We start from the raw sequence: 12,394 nt of genomic DNA, 5'->3' as shown, positions 1-12,394 counted from the left end.
AGAAAAAATATTGAGTGCTTAAAATGGTACACATGTACACACTTTTACTTTAAAATGTAAGCACTACTCTTCAGCAAGAGGCGATATGAAAAATATTTCAAAATGCATAGCAGCCATTCAGAACCAACCACGGTCAGCTTTCCGGCCTCTGTCAACCCTGTCTTCCACTCTGCTTTGCTACTGCAGGCCCCTTACCCGGCAGGGACAGACACTTCCAAGAGCCACAGCTATATGCTAGTGACTGTTGTTTTATTTTCTCCCAATGCTTTTTTTTTTTTTTTTTTAAATATACAGAAAAATTCAGATTTTAAGTTTACATTTGCATAAATTTTGGCAAATTTGTTTGACACTAAACAAGGCATGGAATATTCTCATCATCCCAGAAAGTTCCCTTCAGCTCCTGTTCTCTCTAAACTTCCCACCCAGAAACAACCACTATTCTGATTTCTCCTACCATAAATTCCTTTTTGCTGTTCTAGAACTTCATATAAATGGAATCATACAGTATGTAGCTTTTTTGTGTCTGGCTTCTTTTACTCAACATTTAATTTTTGAGATTTTTCATGATGGGCTATTTATCAGTAGCTCTTTTCTATGTGTGGTGTAGTAATCTCATTGTAAATTATACAATACTTTGTTAACCCATTTCTTTGTTGATGGACATTTGGTTTGTATCTAGGCTACTACGAATAAAGCTGTTATGAACAACAACAAAAGCACAGTGAGGGAAATAATAATGATAAAAGCAGAAATTAATGAGGAAAAACATTAGATCTAATTAATCAAATGCTTTAAGAAATTCTAGTATTTTATTAAAAAATACATTATGGCCAACTGGGATTTATTCCAGGCATGCAAGGTAGGTTTACTATTCAAGACTCTGTTAACATCTAATACCATGTTAATAAGTCTAAGGAAGAAACCTGTCTCCAAAGCGATGATTATGATACGGTTATTCTAAAGCTATTTAATGGGAACACCTGGGAGGCATTTCCACTAAGATCAGGAACAAGGTGAGGGTGTCCTCTATTTCCACTACTTTCCACATTTTCATTGTATTAGAGGTGCGACTTAGAGGGTTTAGAAAGGGTAAAGAAAAAGTGAAACTGTGTGTATTTGCAAATAAAGTTAGCATATCGGGAAGACCTCAGAGAATCAGTGATTAAGCTCTATCAAATGCTAAAAAATTTTGTTGAGTAGCAGGATATAAAATTAACATACAAAGATCAATACCCTTCATATAATCAAACGGGAAGCAAATAGATAAAATCCCGTTTATTACAGCTGCATAGTCATTTTTCATATGATAGCCTTCTCTTCCTACTGCTTTGGATTTTCCCTAAACCAGTTGTGTTGCCCTTCCCTGGGAACATGTTGGCAGTGTTTCGGATGGTCACAGTGGATGTGTGTGGTGCTATGTGGTGGAGGCCAGGGATGTGCTGAATACAGGATCGCTGTCTAAAACGCCAGCAGTGCTGAGACTGGGAAACTTTGTCTTAAACATAACTGATTTCCAGTGCTTGTGTTCAGAATTGTGGGTTAGAGGAGTTTCTATATGTTTAATTAGTTAATTATTCAAGTTTAAGGATAAACTTAAATTTGAGTAATAACCAAGAATAATAAAGGAAGAATCGCTTTCCTTTAGTAATGGACAATGATGAAATGGTTTATTTTGCATAGCACGGAACAGTATACAAAGCTTCATAGACTTCTCATTTGATCTTCTTAATATTTTTACGAGATAGGTATAATAGATGTACTTATCTCTGGTTACCTGATAAAGGGACTTCCCTGTTTCTTCTAGGCTTCAGGGATGAATCATTTCCGATAGATGGGTGATTAGTTGCAGAGCGAGTGCATTGTTCATCTAAAAAGTTGTCTTACCTGCCTATCCTTTTCCAGAAGCTCATTTTAGTTCCAGTTAAATACTAGAAGGATAGGTCCTGGGCCTGGAGAGTTGATACCTAGTCCATTTTTTCCTTTAATTGTATCTTGTTACCTACAAATCAGTGCTTCCAACAGAACTTGCCATGATGATGGAATGTTATATAAATCTGTGCCGTTTGATATGGTAGCCACTAGCTACCTATTTAAATATACATTAATTGAGATTAAATAAAATTTAAAATTCATTTCACTTACACCAGCCATATTTTAAGTGCTCAATAACCCTACATTATCTTCTAATCAGTAGTATCCAAAGGAACTTTAAGAAATCAATAGTATTTTTGTTAATTTTTAAAACGGAGATTGTCTCAGCTCATCTTATCTTCTGCCCAGTACTGAGGCTTTGGTCACAGATTACTTAAGCCCTGTGGGAAAGGAGGATTTTTAATTGCTTTTTAATTTGGTAGGAAGTGAATGAATGTCCATCCCCATGTTGCTATCCCTCAGTTTCTTTCACTAACACCTTGGCGACTAGCACATGTGTGTGTTGTTGATGTGCCAACTCATGGAGTCCTTCTGGGAATGAAATGCCTGCTCACGCAGTGGGAGGTCACGTCCCTGGAAGCATCGTGCAGGTTCTGTTGATGTGCCTTCGATCCTCCAATTCCATCTACTCTATGATCATAGCCTTTGGCTTCCAGTTGACGTTGACGTTGCTTCCTGTAACTGCTGAGGGAGTTGAAATTCTGAAAACCTCCCTGCCTTCTTAGGAACCCTGGAATCTCTCTCAGCACTCCTGTATGTACGTAGGGGTGTGTAGTGGGATGGTGGGTCCTACTGCATGGTATAATGTATATGACATTTATATCTGGTGCGTGGAAACACTGCTTGAGGAGTTGTGTAGTATTGTAGAGTTTCAGCTATATTGTGGATTAACTTTTGTTAGTAGATGAACCTGGAAACCTTACTGCTCTAGTATTTCCATGGGAAAGCGTTTTCCAACTTTGTCAGTTAATGTTACCTGAAAATTTGGGAAGTGTGTGTTTGTATATTAGAACCCATCTATATATTTAAAATTAAAATTTCTCTAGGTTTTAATTTCCAAGACAGTTTATTTCTTCCATACTCAGAGAGAAGAAAAATATTTAACAGTTACACATTCTCCTTTTCATAAGGTAGCAGGAAGAAAAGGCCCATTTTGCTTTGATGATTTACAGAGACTTTAGATGGATTTTTTTTTTTTTTGTAAAGTAATGTAACTGTGGTTTAAATTTTTCCCCATCATTTCTAGTTTAATATCCTTTCATCACAATCCTGCCCTCAATTTGTCTTTGTGGTTTAATTAATTTTATTCTAAGACTAAAAGGCTGAGATAAAAGCAGTTAAGTTGTAAAGTTGTAGGTTAAAGCAGTCATGAAACAAAGAAATATAATATTGGACATTTTCTTATCTTGCAGGGGGGGAACTCCCGTTCTTCTGAACAGATAATTAAAGAGTTTGTAGCCATATTCTACATGTTCTTAGAATACCATGGATTTAGTTATATCTTCCACCACCTCTGCTTTTCTAGTAGTATTATATTTTGCACAAGCCATTGAGGACATAACTAACATTTTTTGTTCGTTTATTTTCAGAGGGAAGTGTAACATCTCCCATTTTTCTGACATATTTGCTGCTAGAGAGTTTAAAGCCCGAGTGGATTCATTTTTCTACATATTAGGCTACAACCCTGAGACGAGGTAAGTGAGTCACTGGGTCCCACTCCGTGAGAACTTTGGCTTTTCTCACGTGTGAGTGTGTGTGTGCCCTCGCGCGTGCGTGGGTGTGTCTGTGTACACTTCTGGGCATATACTGATAAGATGAAAAAAAAGATACAAAGTCCTGTAGTAAACCTCTTTGGGAGAAGTTGTACTTAATGTCTTTGGTGTCTTTAGCAGCTTATTGTTTGCTCTTTTTTTTGTTGTTGTTAAGAAAAGGAAAAGTAAGACAATTTGGGTTTGGAGAGGGCAAGATAAAGACAGATGTTCAGTTGGTGTGTGTTTTGAACTTATTATGAATTGTACCCTCATGCCCATTCAGTCAAGAAGCCTTCCATACCTTATTGAAAACACCTAGGACATTATGGAAAGTTCGTTGATTAGTAATAATCAAAAGCATATTAATGAAAAGCATAGTAGTATTTCAAAAGCATCTTATATTGTGAAATGTTTATATTACATATGCATTTATTAACTGCCTGGTCATGTCTTCCTGTTGCCCAAGTGAAGTGTTGGACACTCAGAGTTGGATTTCTGTCTGGATACACAGTAGTCTGTTATTTCAGTGATGCCATATTTATTTAACTATTTGATAGATGGCTGTCATATTGCACAAGTTAGATTGTTTCAGGGAATTGACCAAATAGCTTTTGAGTTTTAAATGTTTAGCTCTTGGGTTCATAATAGCCAAGCAGATTTACTTTTCACTAGTTTTGGTTATACACCTGTTTTTGCTGAATGTTCATTTAAAGTGATATGTAACTTATCTGTGTAAGCTGGAGACTCACACAGGTTCTTGTCTCATTTTTTATTGTATGTTACTGGTTGTCATTCAGAGTGATACTTCCCATCAGTTTAGTTTTAAACTGTGGGTTAGGCATGCGATAGAGGAATATATTATTATTTGTCTTACCTGAGAAAGCAACACAGAGACATGCCTGTAGCCGCGTGTTTACAGGATCTGCATCCTGAAGCACTTGTTTAGTGCTTTGACTTTAGTCCCATTTGTTCATTTCTGCGGCTCTGTTCCCCGTGTCCAGCTTGTGCTTGGCATAGTGGAAGTGCTTGGGGGTTGTTGGATGAATTGAAGTGAACAGATATTTGAATGTCTACTTATTAGTGATAAGTTTGTGGCAGGTCTCAAACTTCTCACAAAGTGAGTGTGAAAATTTGCAGTGATACAGCCAGTGTGGCCCAAGCTCACTGGCTTCACCATGAGCACTACTTTCTACCTCTGAAGTTCGGGGTTTGGTGCACACTTCCCATAGCTGCCCAAATTATCAAAACTGTGTATGTGATTTAACAGAGTATAGAAAACTGTTAGTGTTTTCTCCACCTGACTTATGCACAGCCCAGTCCTTCGAAGGTTTGGGGTGCATGCCCTTGCAGAACTTACCTCTGTTTCTGTCTCTGTTGCAGGGCTGTGGGGGATGGGGCAGTGTGATGAGCTGGTCTCCCTCATTTTGGAGGAGTGAGGCTAGCATGTAGCTGTGGCTGTGTGGTGCTGTGTGCTGACTCTTAGTGCCCTGAGGCAGCTGGGGAGGAATGTCAGACCGTCCTCATAACCCTGTGAGATGGCGCGTGGATCAGTAAGACCACTGGAAGTTAAAGAAAGGTGACTCTGTGACTCCAGACTTGGATGCCTGTCCCCCTCCCCTTCAGTAACGTGTGAGCGCTAAGTGAGCAGTCCAAACTGAAGTTTAAGGTGGAGTTATTTCTCTTAGCAGATTTTCTGATAGTAGTTAAAAGTTGACTTATGTAATTTTCCATAATTTTTTTTAGCATCTTAGCTGGCACTGAATGATTGGGGTTTTTTTTCCTTTCACATTTATCACAGATCCTTTTAAAACCCCAATATCTGGCTACCTCCCCCCCCCCCCATCTACTTGTTTATTATATTTCTGAATATCGTGCCTTATCAGGGACCTGGTTGTCCAGGACTTTTTGGTTTTGGTGGTGTTACCTTGCGTGCTAGTGGGGAAAAGACTTTTATGAATTCTTTGGTCCGTTGCCTTTAAAATTTGGAGAGGGTGGATTTCTTGCAGTCGGCATAGAATTACTTCGGTGTTATTAGGTATAAATTTATATTTCATTAATTATTTTTTTCTACTCAGAGTACTGATCATTAATATAAGTAAAGCATCCACAATAATACAGGTTCATAATCTCTTATTTTCAATTCTGAAATCTGAAAGCTCTGAGGATCAAAAAATTTTTATGCTGAGTTGGGTGCTGAAATTCATTTGCCCCTGAGGTCAAACTTGACCTGAACTGATGTGAGACTTTCTATATTCTTTATTCAGTTCACTCTGTGTGGATTTGCACAGCTTTTACTACAAAGGTACCGATGTGATAGAATAGGGATTATTGCTCAGACGCTGCTGTGGCATTACCTGGTATATTCCCTGTAGTACCTTCTAAATCCAAAAATTTCTGAATTCTGAAAATCTTCTGGTCCTAAGGATCTTAGCTTAGGGGTTGTGACGCTGTGTTCCTGCTACCCATGACATTTAAGGAACAAAACTTGGGCAAAAAATGTGGGGGCAGATGTTTCTAGCTTCAGGTAGAATTCAGGCTACAGGGGCTGGCAGGTGAGAGAGGGCTTGAACCTTTGGTAATTGGGCTTTGCTTTTGGAATTTGTTCTGATGTTTCTGCACTCAGGGAGTGTTCACTGCTGCTCAATAAATAAGATTCACTCCAAATTTACTTCTGCAGTCAGCATACTCTGAACATAATGTCATCATGTTCTCATTTTCTTTGAAGGGTGTGATCCAAAATCTAGAGAGAAACTTTAAATAAAGTCAATAAATTTCAGCTCAGAGGTCTTAGTACATAAAGCCGGTAGTCCTTATACATGAGTTTGACCAAAACACCAGCATCCTTGGTTGAACTAAAGTAGGTTGGTTCAAAACAATAAATAAATTAAGTAGGTTGGTTCTAGCTTATAAAAAGAGCTGGGCATAGAGACCGGTTATATCCATCCTTTTATTCTCCTTGTTGCTTTTTTATTTGTCTAGTACCTCATGGCCATTTAATCTGACTGCTTGATCCTTTTGTTAAGACCAACGGTGTGGAAAGATCTCCCCTTTTGGACCCAGGCAGCCTGGGTTCTGATTCTGTGCTCCCACTTCATCTTTGTGTCCATGGGTAAAGGTTGTACTTCCTGGACTTTGTTTTCCTCTTTAATAAAAATGGGGAAAACAAAAACAGCGTAGCTTTTGTAAACTGTCATGCTTTTTTGTTGCTTTTCGGGAATTGCAAAAATAATTATAAATTTTCTTTTGAAGAAGAGATTGAGAAGTATCTTTTTTTTTTTTTTAAACTCTGTAAAATGTTAAATCCAAAAGCAAAACATGAACTACTTCCCAAGATGTCTTGATTCTACCAGGTAGATCATTAACCATCTGGTTGATTTTGCTGACATGTGGAAGTCTGAGCACTGGGGATCCTTGCCTCTGCTTGGAATATTAATTATAAAATTCTTTGACTATATACAGTTGCTAAAAATGTAAATTTCTTCATTGACCATGATGAAACTGACTCAACAATTAAAATAAATACGTGAGTAGTGTTGATGGGAAATAATACATTTCTACAGTCAGAATATTTTATTGAAAATTTGAGAACCAAAATTGAAAAAAAAGTTTTATTGAGAAAGAGGTTTGGGCTTTTTATAGCAAACAAGCCTGTCCTCTTTGTAGCGTGGAGGGTTTATTGAGTTTTTGGTTGTCCTTTCCCTCATCTTCCCATCCCTCCACCTCCGCAGGTTCGGCCTATTAGCCAGTGCCTTTTTTAGTGTGCTTTGACCTTTTCTGAGTCTGTACCTTTCATTTCTTAGAAAAGTTCTCCTTACCTTTCTGCCTCAGTCCAGTGAGTTAGGAGGGGAAGGAAGTAATAGTGAATGGAGTCCCAGTAAGAACAAGTTTGCAGAGTGGCTACTTGAGAGGAGGTGCCTTTATTTTTAAATTATTAAGAGTGAATTTTCCCAGGAACCAGTCCCTTTGTTTCCCCTTGCTAAATAAGAGTTCCTTGGGTCCCTAATGGGCGCAGTGGTTAAGAATCCGCCTGCCGGAGATTAACCAAGATGGCGGAGTAGAAGGACGTGCTGTCACTCCCTCTTGCGAGAGCACCAGAATCACAACTGACTGCTGGACCATCATTGACAGGAAGACCCTGGACTTCACCAAGGAGGATACCCCACTTCCAAGGACAGAGGAGAAGCCACAGTGAGACGGTAGGAGGGGCGCAAGCAGAGTAAAATCAAACCCCGTAACTGCTGGGTGGGTGACTCACAGACTGGCGAACACTTATACCACAGAAGTCCACCCACTGGAGTAAAGGTTCTGAGCCCCACGTCAGGCTTCCCAACCTGGGGGTCAGGCAACGGGAGGAGGAATTCCTAGAGAATCAGACTTTGAAGCCTAGTGGGAATTGGATTGCAGGACTTTGACGGGACTGGGGGAAACAGAGACCCCACTCTTGGAGGGCACACACAAAGTAATGTGTGCATCAGGACCCAGGGGAAGGAGCAGTGAGCCTGGGGGAGACTGAACCAGACCTACCTGCTGGTGTTGGGGGGTCTCCTGCAGAGGCGAGTGGTGGCTCTGTTTCACCGTGGGGATAAGGACACTGGCAGCAGAGGTTCTGGGAAGTTCTCCTTGGCGTGAGCCGTCCCAGAGTCTGCCATTAACCCCACCAAAGAGCACGGGTAGGCTCCAGTGTTGGGTTGCCTCAGGCAAAACAGCCAACAGGGAGGGAACCCAGCCCCACCCATCAACAGTCAAGTGGATTAAGGTTTTACTGAGCTCTGACCGCCACAGCAACAGGGAGGGAACCCAGCCCCACCCATCAACAGTCAAGTGGATTAAGGTTTTACTGAGCTCTGACCGCCACAGCAACAGTCAGCTCTACCCACCACCAGAGCCTCCCATCAAGCCTCTTAGATAGCCTCAACCACCAGAGGGCAGACAACAGAAGCAAGAAAAACTATAATCCTGCAGCCTGTGGACCAAAAACCACAGTTACAGAAAGATAGAGAAGATGAAAAGGCAGAGGGCTATGTACCAGATGAAGGAACAAGAAAAAACCCCAGAAAAACAACTAAATGAAGTGGAGATAGGCAACCTTCCAGAAAAAGAATTCAGAATAATGATAGTGAAGATGATCCAGGACCTTGGAATAAGAATGGAGGCAAAGATTGAGAAGATGCAAGAAATGATTAACAAAGACCTAGAAGAATTAAAGAACAAACAAACAGAGATGACCAATACAATAACTGAAATGAAAACTACACTAGAAGGAATCAATAGCAGAATAACTGAGGCAGAAGAACGGATAAGTGACCTGGAAGACAGAATGATGGAATTCACTGCTGCGGAACAGACTAAAGAAAAAAGAATGAAAAGAAATGAAGACAGCCTAAGAGACCTCTGGGACAACATTAAACGCAACAACATTCGCATTATAGGGGTCCCAGAAGGAGAAGAGAGAGAGAAAGGACCAGAGAAAATATTTGAAGAGATTATAGTCGAAAACTTCCCTAACATGGGAAAGGAAATAGCCACCCAAGTCCAGGAAGCGCAGAGAGTCCCATACAGGATAAACCCAAGGAGAAACACGCCGAGACACATAGTAATCAAAGTGGCAAAAATTAAAGACAAAGAAAAATTATTGAAAGCAGCAAGGGAAAAACGACAAATAACATACAAGGGAACTCCCATAAGGTTAACAGCTGATTTCTCAGCAGAAACTCTGCAAGCCAGAAGGGAGTGGCATGATATACTTAAAGTGATGAAAGGGAAGAACCTACAACCAAGATTACTCTACCCGGCAAGGATCTCATTTAGATTTGATGGAGAAATCAAAAGCTTTACAGACAAGCAAAAGCTAAGAGAATTCAGCACCACCAAACCAGCTCTACAACAAATGCTAAAGGAACTTCTCTAAGTGGGAAACACAAGAGAAGAAAAGGACCTACAAAAACAAACCCAAAACAATTAAGAAAATGGTCATAGGAACATACATATTGATAATTACCTTAAACGTGAATGGATTAAATGCCCCAACCAAAAGACATAGACTGGCTGAATGGATACAAAAACAAGACCCATATATATGCTGCCTACAAGAGACCCACTTTAGACCTAGGGACACATACAGACTGAAAGTGATGGGATGGAAAAAGATATTCCATGCAAATGGAAATCAAAAGAAAGCTGGAGTAGCTATACTCATATCAGATAAAATAGACTTTAAATTAAAAAATGTTACAAGAGACAAGGAAGGACACTACATAATGATCCAGGGATCAATCCAAGAAGAAGATATAACAATTATAAATATATATGCACCCAACATAGGAGCACCTCAATACATAAGGCAACTGCTAACAGCTATAAAAGAGGAAATCGACAGTAACACAATAATAGTGGGGGACTTTAACACCTCACTTACACCAATGGACAGATCATCCAAAATGAAAATAAATAAGGAAACAGAAGCTTTAAATGACACAATAGACCAGATAGATTTAATTGATATATATCGGACATTCCATCCAAAAACAGCAGATTACACATTCTTCTCAAGTGCGCACGGAACATTCTCCAAGATAGATCACATCTTGGGTCACAAATCAAGCCTCAGTAAATTTAAGAAAATTGAAATCATATCAAGCATCTTTTCTGACCACAACGCTATGAGATTAGAAATGAATTACAGGGAAAAAAACGTAAAAAGGACAAACACATGGAGGCTAAACAATACGTTACTAAATAACCAAGAGATCACTGAAGAAATCAAAGAGGAAATCAAAAAATACCTAGAGACAAATGACAATGAAAACACGACGACCCAAAACCTATGGGATGCAGCAAAAGCAGTTCTAAGAGGGAAGTTTATAGCTATACAAGCCTACCTAAAGAAACAAGAAAAAGCTCAAGTAAACAATCTAACCTTACACTTAAAGAAACTAGAGAAAGAAGAACAAACAAAACCCAAAGTTAGCAGAAGGAAAGAAATCATAAAGATCAGAGCAGAAATAAATGAAATAGAAACAAAGAAAACAATAGCAAAGATCAATAAAACTAAAAGTTGGTTCTTTGAGAAGATAAACAAAATTGATAAGCCATTAGCCAGACTCATCAAGAAAAAGAGGGAGAGGACTCAAATCAATAAAATCAGAAATGAAAAAGGAGAAGTTACAACAGACACTGCAGAAATACAAAGCATCCTAAGAGACTACTACAAGCAACTTTATGCCAATAAAATGGACAACCTGGAAGAAATGGACAAATTCTTAGAAAGGTATAACCTTCCAAGACTGAACCAGGAAGAAATAGAAAATATGAACAGACCAATCACAAGTAATGAAATTGAAACTGTGATTAAAAATCTTCCAACAAACAAAAGTCCAGGACCAGATGGCTTCACAGGTGAATTCTATCAAACATTTAGAGAAGAGCTAACACCCATCCTTCTCAAGCTCTTCCAAAAAATTGCAGAGGAAGGAACACTCCCAAACTCATTCTATGAGGCCACCATCACCCTGATACCAAAACCAGACAAAGACACTACAAAAAAAGAAAATTACAGACCAATATCACTGATGAATATAGATGCAAAAATCCTCAACAAAATACTAGCAAACAGAATCCAACAACACATTAAAAGGATCATACACCACGATCAAGTGGGATTTCTCCCAGGGATGCAAGGATTCTTCAATATACGCAAATCAATCAATGTGATACACCATATTAACAAATTGAAGAATAAAAACCATATGATCATCTCAATAGATGCAGAAAAAGCTTTTGACAAAATTCAACACCCATTTCTGATAAAAACTCTCCAGAAAGTGGGCATAGAGGGAACCTACCTCAACATAATAAAGGCCATATATGACAAACCCACAGCAAACATCATTCTCAATGGTGAAAAACTGAAAGCATTTCCTCTAAGATCAGGAACGAGACAAGGATGTCCACTCTCACCACTATTATTCAACATAGTTTTGGAAGTCCTAGCCACGGCAATCAGAGAAGAAAAAGAAATAAAAGGAATACAAATTGGAAAAGAAGAAGTAAAACTGTCACTGTTTGCGGATGACATGATACTATACATAGAGAATCCTAAAACTGCCACCAGAAAACTGCTAGAGCTAATTAATGAATATGGTAAAGTTGCAGGATACAAAATTAATGCACAGAAATCTCTTGCATTCCTATACACTAATGATGAAAAATCTGAAAGAGAAATTATGGAAACACTCCCATTTACCATTGCAACAAAAAGAATAAAATACCTAGGAATAAACCTACCTAGGGAGACAAAAGACCTGTATGCAGAAAACTATAAGACACTGATGAAAGAAATTAAAGATGATACCAACAGATGGAGAGATATACCATGTTCTTGGATTGGAAGAATCAATATTGTGAAAATGAGTATACTACCCAAAGCAATCTACAGATTCAATGCAATCCCTATCAAATTACCAATGGCATTTTTTACGGAGCTAGAACAAATCATCTTAAAATTTGTATGGAGACACAAAAGACCCCGAATAGGCAAAGCAGTCTTGAGGCAAAAAAATGGAGCTGGAGGAATCAGACTCCCTGACTTCAGACTATACTACAAAGCTACAGTAATCAAGACAATATGGTACTGGCACAAAAACAGCAACATAGATCAATGGAACAAGATAGAAAGCCCAGAGATTAACCCACGCACCTATGGTCAACTAATC

General features: G+C 38.9%; 1 protein-coding gene across 5 annotated transcripts in view; it reads left to right on the top strand.

The window, feature by feature from the left end:
* RERE (arginine-glutamic acid dipeptide repeats) overlaps positions 1-12,394 on the top strand; it is a 423,843-nt gene that overhangs the window by 258,521 nt on the left and 152,928 nt on the right. For 4 of the 5 annotated variants that reach the window (XM_059911901.1, XM_059911983.1, XM_059912037.1 and 1 more), the window contains one exon: positions 3,522-3,626. The exons of the other annotated variant lie outside the window; for it this stretch is intronic. In XM_059911901.1, coding sequence (XP_059767884.1) covers positions 3,522-3,626 — 105 coding nt within the window. The remainder of the gene's footprint in view (positions 1-3,521; positions 3,627-12,394) is intronic. 5 annotated transcript variants of the gene reach the window in all.

Source organism: Balaenoptera ricei, chromosome 1 (assembly GCF_028023285.1).
Source record: "Balaenoptera ricei isolate mBalRic1 chromosome 1, mBalRic1.hap2, whole genome shotgun sequence".
NCBI lineage: Eukaryota > Metazoa > Chordata > Mammalia > Artiodactyla > Balaenopteridae > Balaenoptera > Balaenoptera ricei.
The sequence above is the reverse complement of the archived record's forward strand: the minus strand, read 5'-3'. Positions and strand labels throughout refer to the sequence as shown.